General features: G+C 48.7%; 1 protein-coding gene across 2 annotated transcripts in view; it reads left to right on the plus strand.

Moving 5' to 3' along the window:
- PALM3 (paralemmin 3) overlaps positions 1–12,380 on the plus strand; it is a 50,477-nt gene extending 38,097 nt beyond the window's left edge. For both annotated transcript variants that reach the window (XM_079960002.1, XM_079960003.1), the window contains exons 5-8: positions 1,851–1,971; positions 6,380–6,410; positions 7,456–7,563; positions 8,757–12,380. In XM_079960002.1, the coding sequence (XP_079816128.1) occupies positions 1,851–1,971; positions 6,380–6,410; positions 7,456–7,563; positions 8,757–11,035 (2,539 nt within the window). In that variant the 3' untranslated portion in view covers positions 11,036–12,380. The remainder of the gene's footprint in view (positions 1–1,850; positions 1,972–6,379; positions 6,411–7,455; positions 7,564–8,756) is intronic.
- The last annotated feature ends 4,315 nt before the right edge of the window (positions 12,381–16,695 follow it).

The raw sequence follows: 16,695 nt of genomic DNA on the forward strand, positions 1-16,695 counted from the left end.
CCTCAGTTTCCTCCCCCTTCTCTTGCCCCTCCCTGTGTCAAATTTTAGATTGTAAGGCCCTTGGGGCAGAGACCTGTCCTCTTCACTCTTTATAAAGCATCTCACATTCTGTTTTTATTTATAAAAGTATTTATATGCCCCCCCTCGTGAAACATTAGGGTGGTGTACAACAGGAACATTTAAAACGAGACAAAGCAATCATAAAAATGACTGGCTACTCAAGGAATGTTTGGGGCAACTACTCAGGCTTTTTTGCATTTTTAAAAAAATATTCAAGAGATACCTGAAAGTTAAAAAAATATGAGGACGCTTGCTGAATCTCTGCTGGAAGAGGGACTAGCAACGCTTAAATGCCCATCTCCTAGTGGAGGCCAGTCAGCCGCTGATGGCAATATATACATAAATAGCAACCACAGCCACAATAATGTGCTGTTCCGGCTGAAGCTGCAGATGGAAGCTGATGATGACATCGAGGTCTCTGGAGGACGTGAAGGAGGGATGTTTTGTGGGCACTTTGTGTCCCCCTCATGCCTCTGCATCTTCCTCTTTCCGGAAGAGAAGATGCCTGAGACTAAAAACAACAACAACCAACACTCAGGACAGAGAAGCCTGAAACCACTTCCTGGCCTGAGGGAGCTGGAGGGAAGGAGCACAACGGAGTGATTAGTCAGCAAGGCTCCTGAGGATTAAATCACCCTCCAGCAGCAGCAGCAGGAGGGGGAGGGTGTGGAGGAGGGCAGGATCCCCCAGGCAGTGCAAAAGTGACAATTCAGCAAGAGGGGTGGAGAGCCTCCAGCAGCCTGGCTGTAAATGTGGGGGTGGGGGTCTTTTCACACCCAGGCGCACAAGCAAGAAGCCAGGATTTGTCTAACCAAAGGATGTCAGAATACAGTACTTGCTCATGAAGGATAGCGCTAAGGTTCAGCTCATAAGGTTACTTAATTCCAAAGGACAAGAGAGCAAATTGTTCCCAGAATAGTGACTGGTGAGTTTAAAATGGGGCTGAAGATTTCTGGCTTAAAACCCCACTCAAAACAATGAAATACATCTGTTGTTCTTGTTGATGTTGTGATTTCTGTCCTGTTGGGTAGCCTAAGGTCCTTCAAAAGCAGATTGCAAAGGGGAAAAGGCAATACGATAAAAACACAACACAGTAATAAATCAACACCAAATCAATAAAGCACAAGTTATTTCAAGCCAGTCCATAGTACTTTTAGTAGCATGCAGATGCATCTAAAAAGCCAGGTCTTAGCCAGCTGGCTAAAGATCAGACAAGAGCAAGCCGGGCAGGTTTCCAGAATGAGGAGGCAACCACCGAGTAGGTCCTGTCTGTTATAGCTACATGCTATGCTTCCTTTTGCCAAACTTCCTCAGAAGGTTTTAAAATTACGGGGGAAGAGGACAATCTTGAAGGTAGATGTGATATGCTTTCTATGGCTAGTTCCAGTCAACAATCAGACTACTGCATTTTAGATTTGCAGATTCCAAAAGCATGTCAGAAGGAGGCCCCACTAGTCTAGATGTTACCAAGTCATGTGTTGTAATAATCAAGCGCATCAATTTCCTGTGAACAGTCCTGGTTTGCACATCTCTGTGTCGCAATAATCATGTGGATCAGGGGTGGGAAATTTGTGGTCTTCCAGATGTTGTTGAACTCTCAACTCTCATCAGCCCCAGCCAGCAGGGCCAGTAATGAGGGGCAATGGGAATTGTCATCCAGCTTTGACCGCAGAACCACATGTTCACCAGCCCTGATGTAGAGATTTGGTCATGGCCACCATTGTTCCCTGTCACTGCTTGCCAAGGGCATGAAATGTTGTCCTTTCATGGCTGTTCCTCTCTTTTTGAAGCCTCCAAACTCAGATGCAGCAGCTGGATAATCCAGAACTTCACCAGGGACTGCCGCAGCCAGAAGAGCCTGTGAAGGCTTTGAAGGAGGTGAAGTGGTCTTCGTTGGATGGCATTGGGAAGGTATGAGTAGTTCCTGATCTCCTCTGTTGTGGAAAATGCAAAACTGCCTATCAAGCACAGAATTTGACATTTTGAGAATTTCAGCATACATTTTTTAAAACCAAGCTTCTTGCCCTTATTGTTGTAGGGAACAGTTTAAATATAGTGGTACCTCAGGTTACATACGCTTCAGGTTACAGACTCCACTAACCCAGAAACAGTGCTTCAGGTTAAGAACTTTGCTTCAGGATGAGAACAGAAATTGTGCTCCGGTGGCGCGGCAGCAGTGGGAGGCCCCATTAGCTAAAGTGGTGCTTCAGGTTAAGAACAGTTACAGGTTAAGAACAGACCTCTGGAAAGAATTAAGTACTTAACCCGAGGTACCACTGTATGTGGAAATCACCTAATTTGCATGTTACGCTCAGCCAAACCATGGCTCGGTAGGAATGTGCAATCATGTGGGGTCCAAGACAGGGGATTGGGGCCACTTTTACTACTCTTTAGTCATTTTGCTGCTTCTTGAGCTAAGCATGGTTTGGCTTTGCATGTTGTCTCAAGCCAGGCTCAAGGCTTAGCACTCTCCAGACTAATCATGTAACCAAGGTTTGTCCCATGATTTATGGCTTGTGGTTTGTGTGGGAGAGCTAAGCCACGAGACCAGATCTGGGTGATAAGCTATGCCAAAACTAAGGCTTAGCTCAGCATAGCAGCAGGACATTCAGGGAAGCGAAAAAGAAACCCCAATCTCCTCTCCAGTGGCCCACATATGCATAGTTTGGCTCAGCAAACGGGCCAACAACAAATGAAATTTCAAAAGCCGGGACTTCATTTATTCAGGCAACAGGACCTAATGATGAATGCTTTGTGCCCTGTTTTGTAATTCTTGGATGTTCGCTCCTACAGCCTACCTGCCTCCAGTGGCCATATTCTCTCCCTTTCTATCAACATTTTCCAAGTTGTTTTAGAATTTGGATCTTGGAAATAGAGTATTTTCTGCTGTAGTTGCAAAAGCACCTCTGATCCATCGTTCAGTAGACATTTTTAGGCACCATGTGAAAATGATCCTTTTCAACCAAGTCTTCAACTGATTTGCATTCTATGACTTTTTAAATGTGCTGGTGGGGTGGCGTTATTGTTTTGTTTTGTTCTTGTTCTTGTTTTTATTGTGTATTTTGCGTTTTTATGCTGTGAACCGCCCTGAGATCTTGGGATGAAGGGCAGTGCAGTCGTACCTTGGAAGTTGAATGGAATCCGTTCTGGAAGTCTGTTCGATTTCCAAAACGTTCAGAAACCAAAGTGTGGCTTCTGATTGCCTGCGGAAGCCCCACTGGACATTCGGCTTCCAAAAATAGTTCATAAACCAGAACAGTCACTTCCAGGTTTGCGGCGTCCGGGAGCCAAAACATTTGAGAACTAAGCTGCTCGAAAACCAAGATATGACTGTCTACACATTTAATAAATAAAAGGTTGTAAATGTTTCACTTTAGCTAGAGTTCAAAATTGTGGGTTCATTATCTAGTGAGAAACTGAATTTTCCATATAGAGATGAGGTGTCCTGGTGATATTATTGGGTTAAAAAAAAAAAAAAACTACAATACCATGTGGGTGTTCTTTTAAAATGTAATTTGGCCCCTTCTAAGTCCAGGTGAACGGGACGCGGGTGGCGCTGTGGGTAAAAGCCTCAGCGCCTAGGGCTTGCCGATCGAAAGGTCGGCAGTTCGAATCCCTGCGGCGGGGTGCGCTCCCGTTGCTCGGTCCCAGCGCCTGCCAACCTAGCAGTTCGAAAGCACCCCCGGGTGCAAGTAGATAAATAGGGACCACTTACTGGTGGGAAGGTAAACGGCGTTTCCGTGTGCTGCGCTGGCTCGCCAGATGCAGCTTTGTCACGCTGGCCACGTGACCCGGAAGTGTCTCCGGACAGCGCTGGCCCCCGGCCTCTTGAGTGAGATGGGCGCACAACCCCAGAGTCTGTCAAGACTGGCCCGTACGGGCAGGGGTACCTTTACCTTTACCTTTAAGTCCAGGTGAATGATATGTAAATTGAATTGACTTGATGATGCTCTGAAGTCTGCCAAGCAGCCACAACCTTATGAATTTGGATGCAATCTGGGAGGAGGGGATGAAGGAAGGAAGGAAGGAAGGAAGGAAGGAAGGAAGGAAGAAAGGAAGATCACTGGAGGTCAACCTACATAAGATCAGATCAGCAATATAGGATGCTGTCTCACAGCAAATCACAACATTGTTTCCAAGATCCTTTAACTGGAGGAGTGAGTGAGCTATGGCATCTCCCTGAGAGTCTCACCTTCACTTCTTCAGGCCTTGGGTTGCATTGTTACCTGGCTACCCAGTTCTTCCTTTGCCCAAGTGAAGGGTTCCTAAGGCTCAAAGGGGGATCCTGATCTGTTATAGAATTGGACCTCATCTCATCCCATTGCCACAAAAGCAGAACCAGGCCCCGTAGACCAGGCTATGCAATCCAGACCATATTGTGCCACGAGAGGTTCTACCAGAGACAGAGAGATATCTGTATGCACAGTAGCCATAGCTTCCTGACTTTTGCAGCAGTCCCAATGACGGAAGTTACAATGGATTAAGTGCTCTTGGGCAAAACTGCAACAGAGATGGGGAACTTGCAGCTTTCCAGATGTTGCTGTACTACTCTTTCCATCATCCTTGACGATAGACCTTGCTGGCTAGGGCTGATGGGAGTTGAATTCTCAACAGCATCAGAAAGGCCACAACATGGTTCCCACCCCTGATTGAGTGCAAATGTCTTCAAAAGACTCCAGTAACTGAGCCACAATACACATTTTAAGGTAAAGGTAAAGGTAAAGGGACCCCTGACCATTAGGTCCAGTTGTGGCTGACTCTGGGGTGCGACGCTCATCTTGCTTTATTGGCTGAGGGAGCCGGAGTACAGCTTCCGGGTCATGTGGCCAGCATGACTAAGCCGCTTCTGGTGAACCAGAGCAGCGCACGGAAATGCCGTTTACCTTCCCGCTGGAGCGGTACCTATTTCTCTACTTGCACTTTGACGTGCTTTCGAACTGCTAGTTTGGCAGGAGCAGGGACCGAGCAGCAGGAGCTCACCCGTTTGAACGCTCTGACCTTCTGATCAGCAAGCCCTAGGCTCTGTGGTTTAACCCACAGCGCCACCCACGTCCCTTAATAGACATTTTAGAGGAAAGCAAAACCTGCATTCCATTTTGAGCCCCAATGTGGATCTCAATCAGACCCTGTGATAATGTCTCTGCACCAATACCCTTGACACCTTTCTTTTTCTTTCTTTCTTTCTTTCTTTCTTTCTTTCTTTCTTTCTTTCTTCTTCCTCTGGTTTGTTGATATATATCTGTTTCTCACACAGATGAGCCACCTCCTCTCAGGATGTGGGCTCAGTTTTGTGGGAGGGAACCCTATTGTTGAATTATGCTCATACACCCACACGCATGCCAGGCCACATGAGGTGTTCAGAAAGAAGAGGGGAGGGATATCTCTGTGGGATTGGAAACACTCCTCACACAAAAAAGTGGGAGGGGGTGGTGACCAAGGCAGCTATGGTGAATTGGTGGATATTATTAAAAAAATAAGTCAATTAAATTTCTCTCCCACCCCTCCTCCCCGATTTTAACACTTTAAATTTAATGGAAATATTTTTAAAGCAGAAAATTCTTCCAGGGATTGGGGGAAGAGATGCCTTGGTGATGTCACGGGTACTGGCCAATAAGCATTGTGCAAAAATTGTATTCTGTCTTGGTCATTGCTTTAACCTGGGAAAGGGCCTTAGCTCAGTGGTAAAACACAAGGTTTATGTGGAAAAGGTCCCAGGTTCACTTCCTGGCATCTTCAGGCAGGGCTGGGAAAGAAGACTCCTGTCTGAAGCCTTGGGGAGAGGCTGCTAGTCAGTTTGGAGTTTGACAATACTAAGCAGGGCCAATGGTCTGACTCAGTACAGTGGTACCTCGGTTTAAGAACAGCCCTGTTTACAAACTATTCGGTTTACGAATTCCACAAAACCGGAAATAGTGTCCTGGTTTGCGAACTTTACCTCGGTCTAAGAATGGAAGCCAAATGGTGGAAGGGCACCAGCAGCGGGAGGCCTCATTAGGGAAAGTGCGCCTCGGTTTAATAATGGTTTCGGTTTAAGAACGGACTTCTGGAAAGGATTAAGTTTGTAAACCGAGGTACCACTGTATAAAGCAGATTCCTGTGTTCATACTTTGCCGGATTGTTGTGCAGATAAAACGAGAGAGATCCTTATGGAGGCTCTTCTGAGCTCTTTGGAGGAAAGACAAAGAATCAACATGCTGAATAAATAAGAATTTGAGAATGAGCAAGAGCCACCTCAATATTATTATTATTTTTTAAAAAGATGTTTACTAGTGATATCTTTGGAGACTGTTGCCATGAAGTTCCTTTCTTTTGCTTTCAGGTTGATGGGCCCTCTTCCTCTCCTACAGAAGGTGAGTCATTCTCTATTTGCCGGGATACCTCTATCACAGTGGGTACAATTTGCCTGGCAGTTCTTCTGCACAAGCTTCATTGGAATGAATGGGAATCTCACAACTGTCAGTTGCAATCTTCTGAACTATGCAGGTCAGCTGGTTCAGTCCCATCCAGGACCTATGAATTCACATCCCACTGTGCTTTAAGCAACAGCTTTCTACTTCATCCTCTCTTGTTTTCTGCAGCCCAGTTGGCAGACATAATAAGGCAGAACGTGGACTCCCTATTCCCCAAGCGTATTCTGCAACTTACTTTCCCAGATGTGTGTTGAAAGATCCACACCTGCCGGACTGAAATCTGATCTCCAGCCAGCTATTTGTATGAAAATGGCAGGCTGAGAGGACAGAGTAAATTGGAATGAACACAGTCGTGATCCATGTCTGTGTGTCTCTCTGTGTGTGTATTGTTTCTTTATCTATTCTAGATTGTTGGTACAGCCTTGTAGGGCATTCAGATAAAGAAACAGCCCTGGGACGTGTTCCAGCCTGTTCCAAGCTTATGTTTCTTCTTTGCCTTCTGTAACCTCAACTTCGGAAGCCTTGTAATTTAAACAACCTCTAGCCCACCTTTAGCCATTCCTCTACTCATCCCAGAATGTACCCCACCTTTTCCTAACATTACCCAGGTAACTTATACCTCTCTTCACCCATCCCCCCTACCCACTGTCACCTTTTTCTCCCCACCTGCTGGTGAAACTAGAACCCTTTTCATATTCTTCATATTCTTCCCAGCCTGCACAGTGTGACCCACCAAGCCCAAAACCAGCCACCAGTCATTGCATTGTGGCCTTGCAGCTTTGCCTTTGCCCGTCTGGTTTTTAGAACTCTCTTCATATAAATTGACGCAGACCCTGTGATCGTCCTCTGGGGCCTTTTCCGCAGTGGCTCCCCGTTTGTGGAATGCTCTCCCCTGGGAGGTTCGTCTGGTACCTTCATATCTTTAGGTGCCAGGCAAAAATGTTCCTCTTCAACCAGGCCTTTGGTCAATTAATATTCCTTGCAGAGAGAAGTGGCCCTGAGTCCAGGCTCGAGTTGGCTCCTGTTCCACCCAAGAGGTCTCTGCAAGCAACAGCCCAAGAGAAGCTGCAGAATGGAGATATGCCAGGAGGAGGTGGGTGCTGAAGACTGGCAAGGCCCGCCCTTGAGTGAGGCAGGGAGGGAGCTTTCTTTTAGCCTGAGGGCCACCTTCCGTTCTGCGCAACCTCTCAGGAGCCAAATGTCGGTGGTGGGCAGAGTCAGAGGCAAACATGGGTCGAGTAACTCATGTAAAGTTTGCCTTGATGAGCTGAATTGCCACACATGCTCAAGCACTCCTTTCTACCCTCCATGCAGCCAGGAAGAGACATTATCTGAGTGAGGGGACATCTTCCTGCTGGACAAAAATGCTCCAGGAGCCTGCGAAGGAAAGGGGGGAGGGCTTGGAGGGGTACATTTGGCCCCTGGGGCTGAGATTTCCCACCGCAGGGGTGAGGGATCAGGCCAGGAGGACCAGAGACAAACCCTTCGACTCAAGCCTTTGCATTCCAGTGGAGCATGGGGTGAAGCAAATTTCTGCAAACATGGACTTTGGTATTGAGTGGCAGAGCGTTTGGCTGAAATCCTGAAAATCAGAGTTTTCCTTTAAAAGCAGGATGCAAATGTTAAGGTTTGAAGTGTGTGTGGGGGGGTGGGACCTCTCCATGGAATCACAACAGAGGTCTATATCAATCACTTCATAGCCTCTTGTCTCTCCCCATGACTGGCAAAAGCAGGGTGAATTATGCAAAGTGTGTGTGTCCTTGTTTGTCTACCCCTTTCAAAGTTCAACTCTGGTTTGGTCAATTTAGACTCTGGACAATGGACTCGGCACAACACCACTTTATATAAGTAACTGTGTCTTATGGGGGGGGGTCGCTAACCTTTGGGCCTCCAGCCTGCAACTCTTTCTCCTCCTTGACCATTGGTCATGCTGGCTAGGGTTGATGGGAGCTGTAGTTTATTTTATTGAGAATATTATACTGTTTCCTGCCCAGCTTTGCTTCTTTGTGTTACAGCTGCTTCAGGTTGCGTTTTTTAGGGTTACGGACCACCGAAACATGGAAGTACCGGAAAAGGTTACTTCTGGGTTTTGGCGGTCACGCATGCGCAGAAGCACTAAATTGCACTTTGCGCATGCGCAGAAGTGCCGAATCGCAACCTGCGCAGATGCGCAGACATGCGAACGTGCATCCTGCACGGATCACGTTCACATCCTGAGCGTCCACTGTACTGGGAAATCAGAGGACCTGAGTGCCTGAGATAATGTCGTTGCTTTTTCCTCCAAAGGTGTGTTTGGCAGTGAATGCAGTCCTGAGAAGGCAGAAGTCGATGTGAACCCTATGACTGAAGAAGGTGGGGACGTCCAGCCCCCACAGAGAAGTGCTGAAGCTGCTCCGGACATGAAACTGGCCTGCCAGAGCTTGGGCCTCAGTGAAGCCTCTCCCAACTGCCCAAGAAAGCTGGCAGTGGAGGAGATGGTCATCCGAGACCACTTGGGCCAGGAAGTGGGCAGCATGGATGCTGTTGGCCAGAAGCAGAGCTCCATTGGGAAGGAAGAAGACTTGGAGGGCCATCCTGATTTAGGGAATGAGGGTGAAGAAGGGAGCAAGCCAAACCACCTTTGCAGTGCCTCAAGTTCAGTGAAGGCCCCTGGAGCTACAGAAAGCCGGGTGGACAGTGAACTGGGCAGCCGTGACGGTCCAGAGGGAGAGTCCCCCACTTCTTGGGATCATCAGAGTCCCTCTAAGGCACCGCAGAGTGAGAATAGCTGCCTTGATTCTCCCAAGTGGCGGGCAGAGGCAGAGCTGGAGATGGGCTCCCTGGCCAAGGAAGCAGAACTGATGGGAGCTGGGAAGAAGGAATTCCCAGAACAGGGTGCCAAGGAGGCGGATCCTGCCCGAGGCCTAGCAGTTGGCCATGCGGAGCCAGCGATGGGGGGACAGGAAAATCTAAGCAGAGAGGGCCTGGGGTCATGGCTGGACCAGCCTAAGCTACCTCTGCTGGACCAGATCCCTGATCTGGAAGAAGCCAAGATGCCACTTCTAGATGAAGTCATGTCATCATCATCACCTCTGCCAGATCAGGTTCCAGTGACACTTCAGGAGCAGATTCCTACTCCCCTGCAAGACCAGATTCCATCTTTTCAGGAAATGGAGGGTTCACGCCTAGAGCCTTTGTTACCAAATCAGAGCCTGTCCACTCTTTTGGACCAGACTGCTCCTTTGCAAGAAAGGAAGGAACAGCTTTCAGCCCCAGTTCCATCCCCACAGCAAGAGTCCCTTTTAGATCCAGGCCCACCATCTCTGCAGGACCATCCTTCCTCTTCTCCAAAAGAGAACCCATCCTCTTTGCAGGGTGAGGTCACTTCTCTGCAGGACCAGATCCCATCGCCTCTACGTGAAGCTATTGGGAAACCTCTGGACCAGATCCCAACATCTCTACAAGAACAGAGTGCTGCTCTGCCAGATCAGGTCCTGTCACCTCTACTAGACCAGTTCACATCTCTGCCAGAGCAGATCCCTTCCTCTTTGAATGAAACAGAGAAATCGCTTCAGATATCGACAGCATCACAGGGCCAGGAACTTTCTGGGGTGGAAGCTAAAGGATCCTTTCCAGACATAATCCCCTACCAGCTCACTTCTCTGCCTGATCAAATAAATTCCCTTCAAGAAGCAGAGGGGTTGTCCTTGGAAGAGATTCCAGTCATTCTGCAGGATCAAATGCCAACAGCTCCAGAGGCCTGTGTCCCTTCTCTGCCAGAGGAAGATCTCATTCTTCCAGGCCAGATCCCACTCCCTGTGGATGAAAGTAAGCATTTACTTCCAGGGGAGTCTTCAGCATCTGTACCAGATCAGATCCCACAAGCTCTTCTGGACCAGAACCCAACATTTCTGGAGGGTGCAGCCCCTTCTTCTCTGCAAGAGGCGGGAGGATGCCTTACAGACCAGATGCAGACATCCCTGCCAAGCCAGACCTCACCTTGTCTCCTTGAAGCTAAAGGGTCACCTCAGGGCCAAGCTCAACCTATGCTAATGGAGCAGGTGCCAATCTCTATGCAGCGCCAGGCAACTTCCCTTCAGGAACCTGAAAAGTCTCTTCCAGAAAAGCTGGAAGAAGTGCCCCTTATGCCAGGCCAAGCCCCATCCCCTAACCCAACGGCTCCAGGTGCTTTGCTCTTGTCCAGCCAAGAGATTGGCCAGCCTCTCCTGGACAAGACTGTATCAGTGGGAAACCAGGAGCTGAAAGAAGGTGGAGATGCCAGCCTGGCCTCAGCAGCAGAAGAGGCTAAGGAAGTCCTGGAAAATCTCCACGCTGAACAGCAACCTCTGCTGCAGGAGGCCTCAGCAGATGCTCTGGACATTTCTGTCGGAGACATGCAGCCCAAGACGGGGATCTTAAAACTCCAGGCAGCCACAAACCAGGAGGCCCCAACCTACACCACCACCTCTGCCAACACTGCCTCCTCATGCCAGCTCCAGCCCATGGCACCCCGGCAAGGGGAAGACCCAGAGCAGGGTCAGAGCAGGCGCAAGCAGAAGTCATGCCAGTGCTGCTCAGTCATGTGAGCTTGGCTAGGATGCCCTCCTCAGGAACAGGAGTTGTTGATCTGGTCCTAGTGGCAGGCTCTGAAGTTGGTAACATGCCCTGCCAGTAGTCTACTGTAGGTCTCTCTCTCTCTCTCTCTCTCTCTCTCTCTCTCTTTCTCTCACATACACACACAAACACACACACTCCCTGGGAGGAGACGGATGCTGGTTGTGTTCAAATAGTGGATTTGCCTCTCCATGTTTATCTCTCCATGTTCCCCTGGAATGGGTGAACAGGAGGGAGAGAAATCTGATGCTCTAGCTGTTTGGGAGGCTCCAAGTGTGTCTCTACATGACATAATCACACGTAGGCACTAACACATGGACACGCACCCACACAATTGCAGCAGGCACACTCTGCACACTAGCAACATGGGTCCACATTGCTGACCATGGATTGTCATGCACTAACGCATCGACTACACCATGTTCCCTCCACCTGTGTTTCCTGTGTATGCATTCTCCCCCAGACACACACCCATTTTGGTGTGCATTTGTGTAAATTTGCGTAGTTGGAATGCACATATCCATGCACAGCTGTTGTTAACATGCATACACAGGCACATACAGTCACATATCCGCTTGCATGTTGGCCTGCAGCGCATCAGTTCACGCCCCACAGTTTCATGTGCCAGTACGAAAAGACATCTGCTTCCACATGCTTGTACATAACTCGCATTGGGCTGGATACGAGAGCTACACCTATGCATGCAGAACTCTTGACACCTCCACTCTCCGCATGTGCCTGAATCCCTCTTGCCAGCATGGCATTACTCTCCAAAATCAGTCTGGGCACATTCCAGAGACACTGAGCAATACCTTCTACCCTTCGTACTGCCTTCTGCACGTAGGCTGAGGTGCCCCAGCTGTGCCACGACGGATTCTGCAGCAAATACTCAGCACTGTGACACTTTGGGCACAAGAGGACTCTGGGACAGCAGGAGCTGGCAATACAGAGAGACTCTGGACAAGAGGCTGCTGAAACCCTCTCAGTTTGGATGTGGCCTCCCAGCTAAGATCTCACGTGGTGCAGACTTAATGCTCTCCCTCACAAGGACAGACTGAGAGACCTTTCCTAACTGTGGACCTTCCCCCATTCCTATCACAGTCACTGGATCCGTGCTCTAGCCAGGGTACAGGGACCCCCAGCCCTCCTCCTCACAACCACCCACACCCTTCCCATGACTGTTTATTCTATGCACTTTGTTTTTAATTCTAATTATCTAACTTTTGTTAGGGCCACCACCAAAGTCAGTAAGAGCCTTTTACATGGTCAGTTCCTGGGCAGTACTGGAAGAGTCTCAATTAAAGTCAGATGCAATGACGAGCGGGACCTCTGGCTGTGCTTGGGGTGAGGAAATGGGTCTGGTGCTCTGGGGCTGGCAAAGGGGTGGTCCTCAGGGATGTTCCAGCTATCAGCATCTTTTTACTAACAACCACAGCTAGAGGAACAGCACGACCCAGATGTCAGGGCAGGAAACACAGGCAGGCAATTGGGGGTTCTGGGGTTATCCTAAATAGGCAAAGGTAAAGGACCCCTGGGGAGTTCAGTCCAGTCAAAGGCGACTATGGGGTTACAGCGCTCATCTCGCTTTCAGGCCAAGGGAGCTGGCATTTGCCCATAGACAGCTTTCCGGGTCATGTGGCCAGCATGATTAAACCACTTCTGGTGTGTTAGGGAACTGCCATCAGTACTGGAGGGGGAGAGCAAAAGCCAGAGGGATTCCAGAGAGCGTCCAGGGATCAGGAGGAGCAGCCCATCTTCTGGGGAAGAGAATCAGCGTAGCACCAGTGGAGAAGGGGGGCAGGTGGGGGAAGTGGCGAGGCGGTCTCATGACTCCTTGCCTGGGACCAGCGGGGAGAGTAGGGGTCCTCCGTTGCCCACGCCCTCCCTGCGCAGAAGGCTTCCGCGCAGAGAGGGTAGGCGGAGACTAGGCGTCAAAGAACTTCTTTGCTGGAAGAAGTTTAAGAAACGCCCACTCACGGATTCTGCCAGCGATTGAGTCAGCCACGGATGAGTGGCTGTCCGGACAGAAAAAGGTTCACTTTGGCAACCCAGCCAGGTGTTTGCACCCAGCCGGGGAGATAGGTATCTGCTTATGCATGAGCAACCCCTAGAACCATTACATGGTGCAACAGAACACTGACGGAAGTCAGAGTGCACTGAAACGCCATTTACTTTCCTGGTGCAGCGGTACCTATTTATCTACTTGCACTGGTGTGCTGTCAAACTGTTAGGTTGGCAGAAGCTGGGACACAGAAACGTGAGCTCACCCCGTCACGCGGATTTGAACCACTGACCTTCCGACTGGCAAGCCCAAGAGGCTCAGTGGTTCAGACCACAGCGCCACCCACGTCTGGCTTCCGTCACGATGTTCCTGCTCTTTCTAGCAAGTGAGGCCCTTGACGTCTGCCCTAAAGGCCTTCCCAGCTAGCCCCACTTCCAGCTCCCCACATACTTGCATACTGAGAGGTGAGAGGAGGCATTTCAGCAGATGCTGGCAGGGGGACATGGGTGTAGCCAGGATTGATTTCGGGTTGGGGGGCAGGCATTGTTAGGGGCGACACAGAACCGAGTTATCTGCAATGCAATTGGTCTGTTAGTTAAGTATTTTTATTTATTTACTTGTTCAGCTATGCCCACGTGGGGAGGCTGTATTTGCAAGATCCTTGTTTTGTGCTGAGGATTGGACTTGGTGACCCCCTAGCTCCCTTCCATATCTAGGAGTCGAGGAAAAGCTGCCAAGGTGATGTTGGGCCACAGACTCATGGCAAAGGCTTGGTGTTTCCGTGTTAAGCAGCACCTGTAGGAAGAGCAGCTGTGGTGGGGCAAAGCTTTGGGGCAGGTGTGCCGACAGGAGATGGTGCCATGCAGTGCATATGCAAGCTCCCCAACCCCAAAGGAAGTGCTTCTGATCTACTGATCTACTAAGAGATGCATGCAGGTGAGTGAACCTGCCCCGATACCTGCAGCCAGGCCAGTGAGCTGCTAGCTGGGTCTACTCCTGGGCCACTCACCTTGGTCTCAAGAGCAACCAAGCTTCTGTGGTAGAATAGGGGTGGATCAGTGCAAGGATCAGAGCACCCAGAGTTCTTCTAGTGGGTTTTCCTGTTGTCTTATCTGGGCGTAGGTTTCTACTCCTGGAGTTATTTGCCCTGCAGATTTCATATAATGCTCCTGTCTTTGTGCTGGCACCAAAGGCAGCCCTAGTATGAGGCCAGATTTCAGGTGATCGGGTGAAGCCTTTGTTCGGTGCCTAGTGAAGCAGAGCGCTCAATGGCCTTGCCAGCCCCGGAAAACAAACAACATGATTTTATTTCAACCAAAGGATTGAGCCGGGCTGTTTTCTCATGGGCAGTTCAGAAAGGAGAAGTGTCATTTGTTTAGGTCAGGCACGTCCAACAGGCAGATTGTGATCTACTGGTAGATCACTGGACGTTTGTGGCAGATCACTGGCTCCCCCCAAAGAAGCTCAAAAAGTTTGTTTCCCCTAAAAAAATCTCAGCATGCACCCCCCAAAAACGCCCAACAACTTTGACCTGAACCCAAAAAAAGGGGATAGATCACTGCCAGTCTTTAACTCTGAGTAGATCGCTTGGGAGTTGGCCACCCCTGCTCTAGAGTAAACACTGTTGGGTTCCCAATCCCATACCACCCCCTTCTTACTGCCCGATTCTGAAACACTACAAAAGCCGTTGCTTGGAAAACCACGTTCCAAAGGAACACAACTGTTGATATTTTATTGTTAATAATTTTGCTTTCTACCACCCTATCCATAAACCATTACAAGTGTGCCGGCAAGGAGCAACTTTTTGCCTGAGCTCTTACAGATGGCAGCACTAAAGGGAGTCCTTTCATGGGGTGGGGGTGGGGGTTATGTCTACAAAGCAGATCATCTTCACAAGTATAGAGGCTGCTGGAATACCTCTGATCGATAGCTGGTCAAATGGTCACATCAGGACATACGGAGCAAGCCAGGCATTATGTCAATTGCAAAGGCATTCTGGAAATTGTAGATTGAAAATGATGTTGTGTTGGTGTTGGGATTTCAGGCACAAATGGCACCCTCACCCATTACAGTACCAGAGGTTCTTTGTGTGGCATCCATGATTATGAAATAGCTGTAAAACTGATGGCGGTGGGGGTAGAGACCTTCCAAGCACAGCCGCACCATTGTCCCATCCTCTATCCTGTAAGCCAGGGAAGGAACTCGGAAAGGATTAGGGTGAATTCCACTATAACTAAATTCTGAAGTTTTCCTTCAGCTTTGATGCAGCTGGTGTATAAAAGCGTGAAAAAGAGATTTGACTGTAAACACAAAACAGCCAGGGGGGAGCTGAGCGTCCCTCTCTGCTTGAAGCATCGTCATATTTACCACTGTGGTACAAACACACAGCAAAAGCCCATGGCCTGAATCAGTCCCAAGGCAAGTGAAGGGTAGCGGCTGTTTTGGCAGGGGGATGAAGATGTTTATTTAATTCTACATGGCTCGTAGGGAAACAGACCTCAAAATGGAGATATGTGTGTCAGATACAAAAATCTGCACACTAAAAGTTGTAGGAGGTAGGATACACAACCAAATACAACTGTGCTCAGTGGGCTCTAAGCTGCCTTGACCGTGCAGGTAGCAGCAAGTGGGTGTACAGAAGCATCTGTCACACACATATCTAAGGGATGCTCAGATAAGACCCACCTCCTGAACAGAAAGAAGCTGCCTCTTTTATATCCACAGAATTTTCTACAAGGGAGACAGGAGAGCAGGGAAGGGGAGCTGCTCTCAAGGGAAGAGGGGACTTCATACAGCTGCCCAAAGGTGGGCTCTAGAAGAGCCAGAGGCTGCACCCCCAACTCTGCCTGCACTGGGGAACCTAGGCCAATTCCCTTCTGATCAATCCTTCAATGGGTGGCAAAGGAAATTGCTGCCATTTGTAACTGGAGGCATGCAAGGCTGCGAGAAATCACAAACAAATTTGGAAAGGGGGGTCATTGCAGAATACACAAGACAAGCAATGAAACAGGAATCCAGTGGCTTGGGGGGGCAGAGAGGAAGACATTTTTATTTTAAAAACAAAACCAAACATATCCCATCCCACCCCCACCCCCCCAAAAAAAAACTTGATAAAGCAGCTGTAACTTGTCAGTATCCAGAGCACCCTGAGCTTTCCTGCCCCCTGGTGGGGGCAAGGGAGTTGTTGCACCTTTTAAACTTGAACCGGATCTGCCAAAAGTTACTACAAGAAAGTACCGGTATGTGACTGTTTTACAGAAGCACTATGTAACAGGTGGGGTGTAGCTGCAGGCTTCGCCTTCTCCATACCTTTCTTGGTAACGACACCATCTTGCATAGACATCTTCCAGGTGAACTTGGCTGCAAGTTGTGTTAGCTGTGTTTCCTTTTTTGTTTTAAAATAATTTTTTATTGGTTTTCCAACACAAATAAAAGCAAATAACATTCACATACACAAACAAAAACATATACAACATGTATAATTTCATAATCCTGTTTTCATACCCCTTGTTTCTCCGACTTCCCCATACCTCCCTTTTACTGCATCCTTAATTTTTAACATTTTTTAGCAATTCTCCAATAATTAATTATTTTATTCACTTTCATTACATTCCTTTTTCTTTGACTTAT

Source organism: Podarcis cretensis, assembly GCF_951804945.1.
Source record: "Podarcis cretensis genome assembly, chromosome: 17".
Taxonomy (NCBI): domain Eukaryota; kingdom Metazoa; phylum Chordata; class Lepidosauria; order Squamata; family Lacertidae; genus Podarcis; species Podarcis cretensis.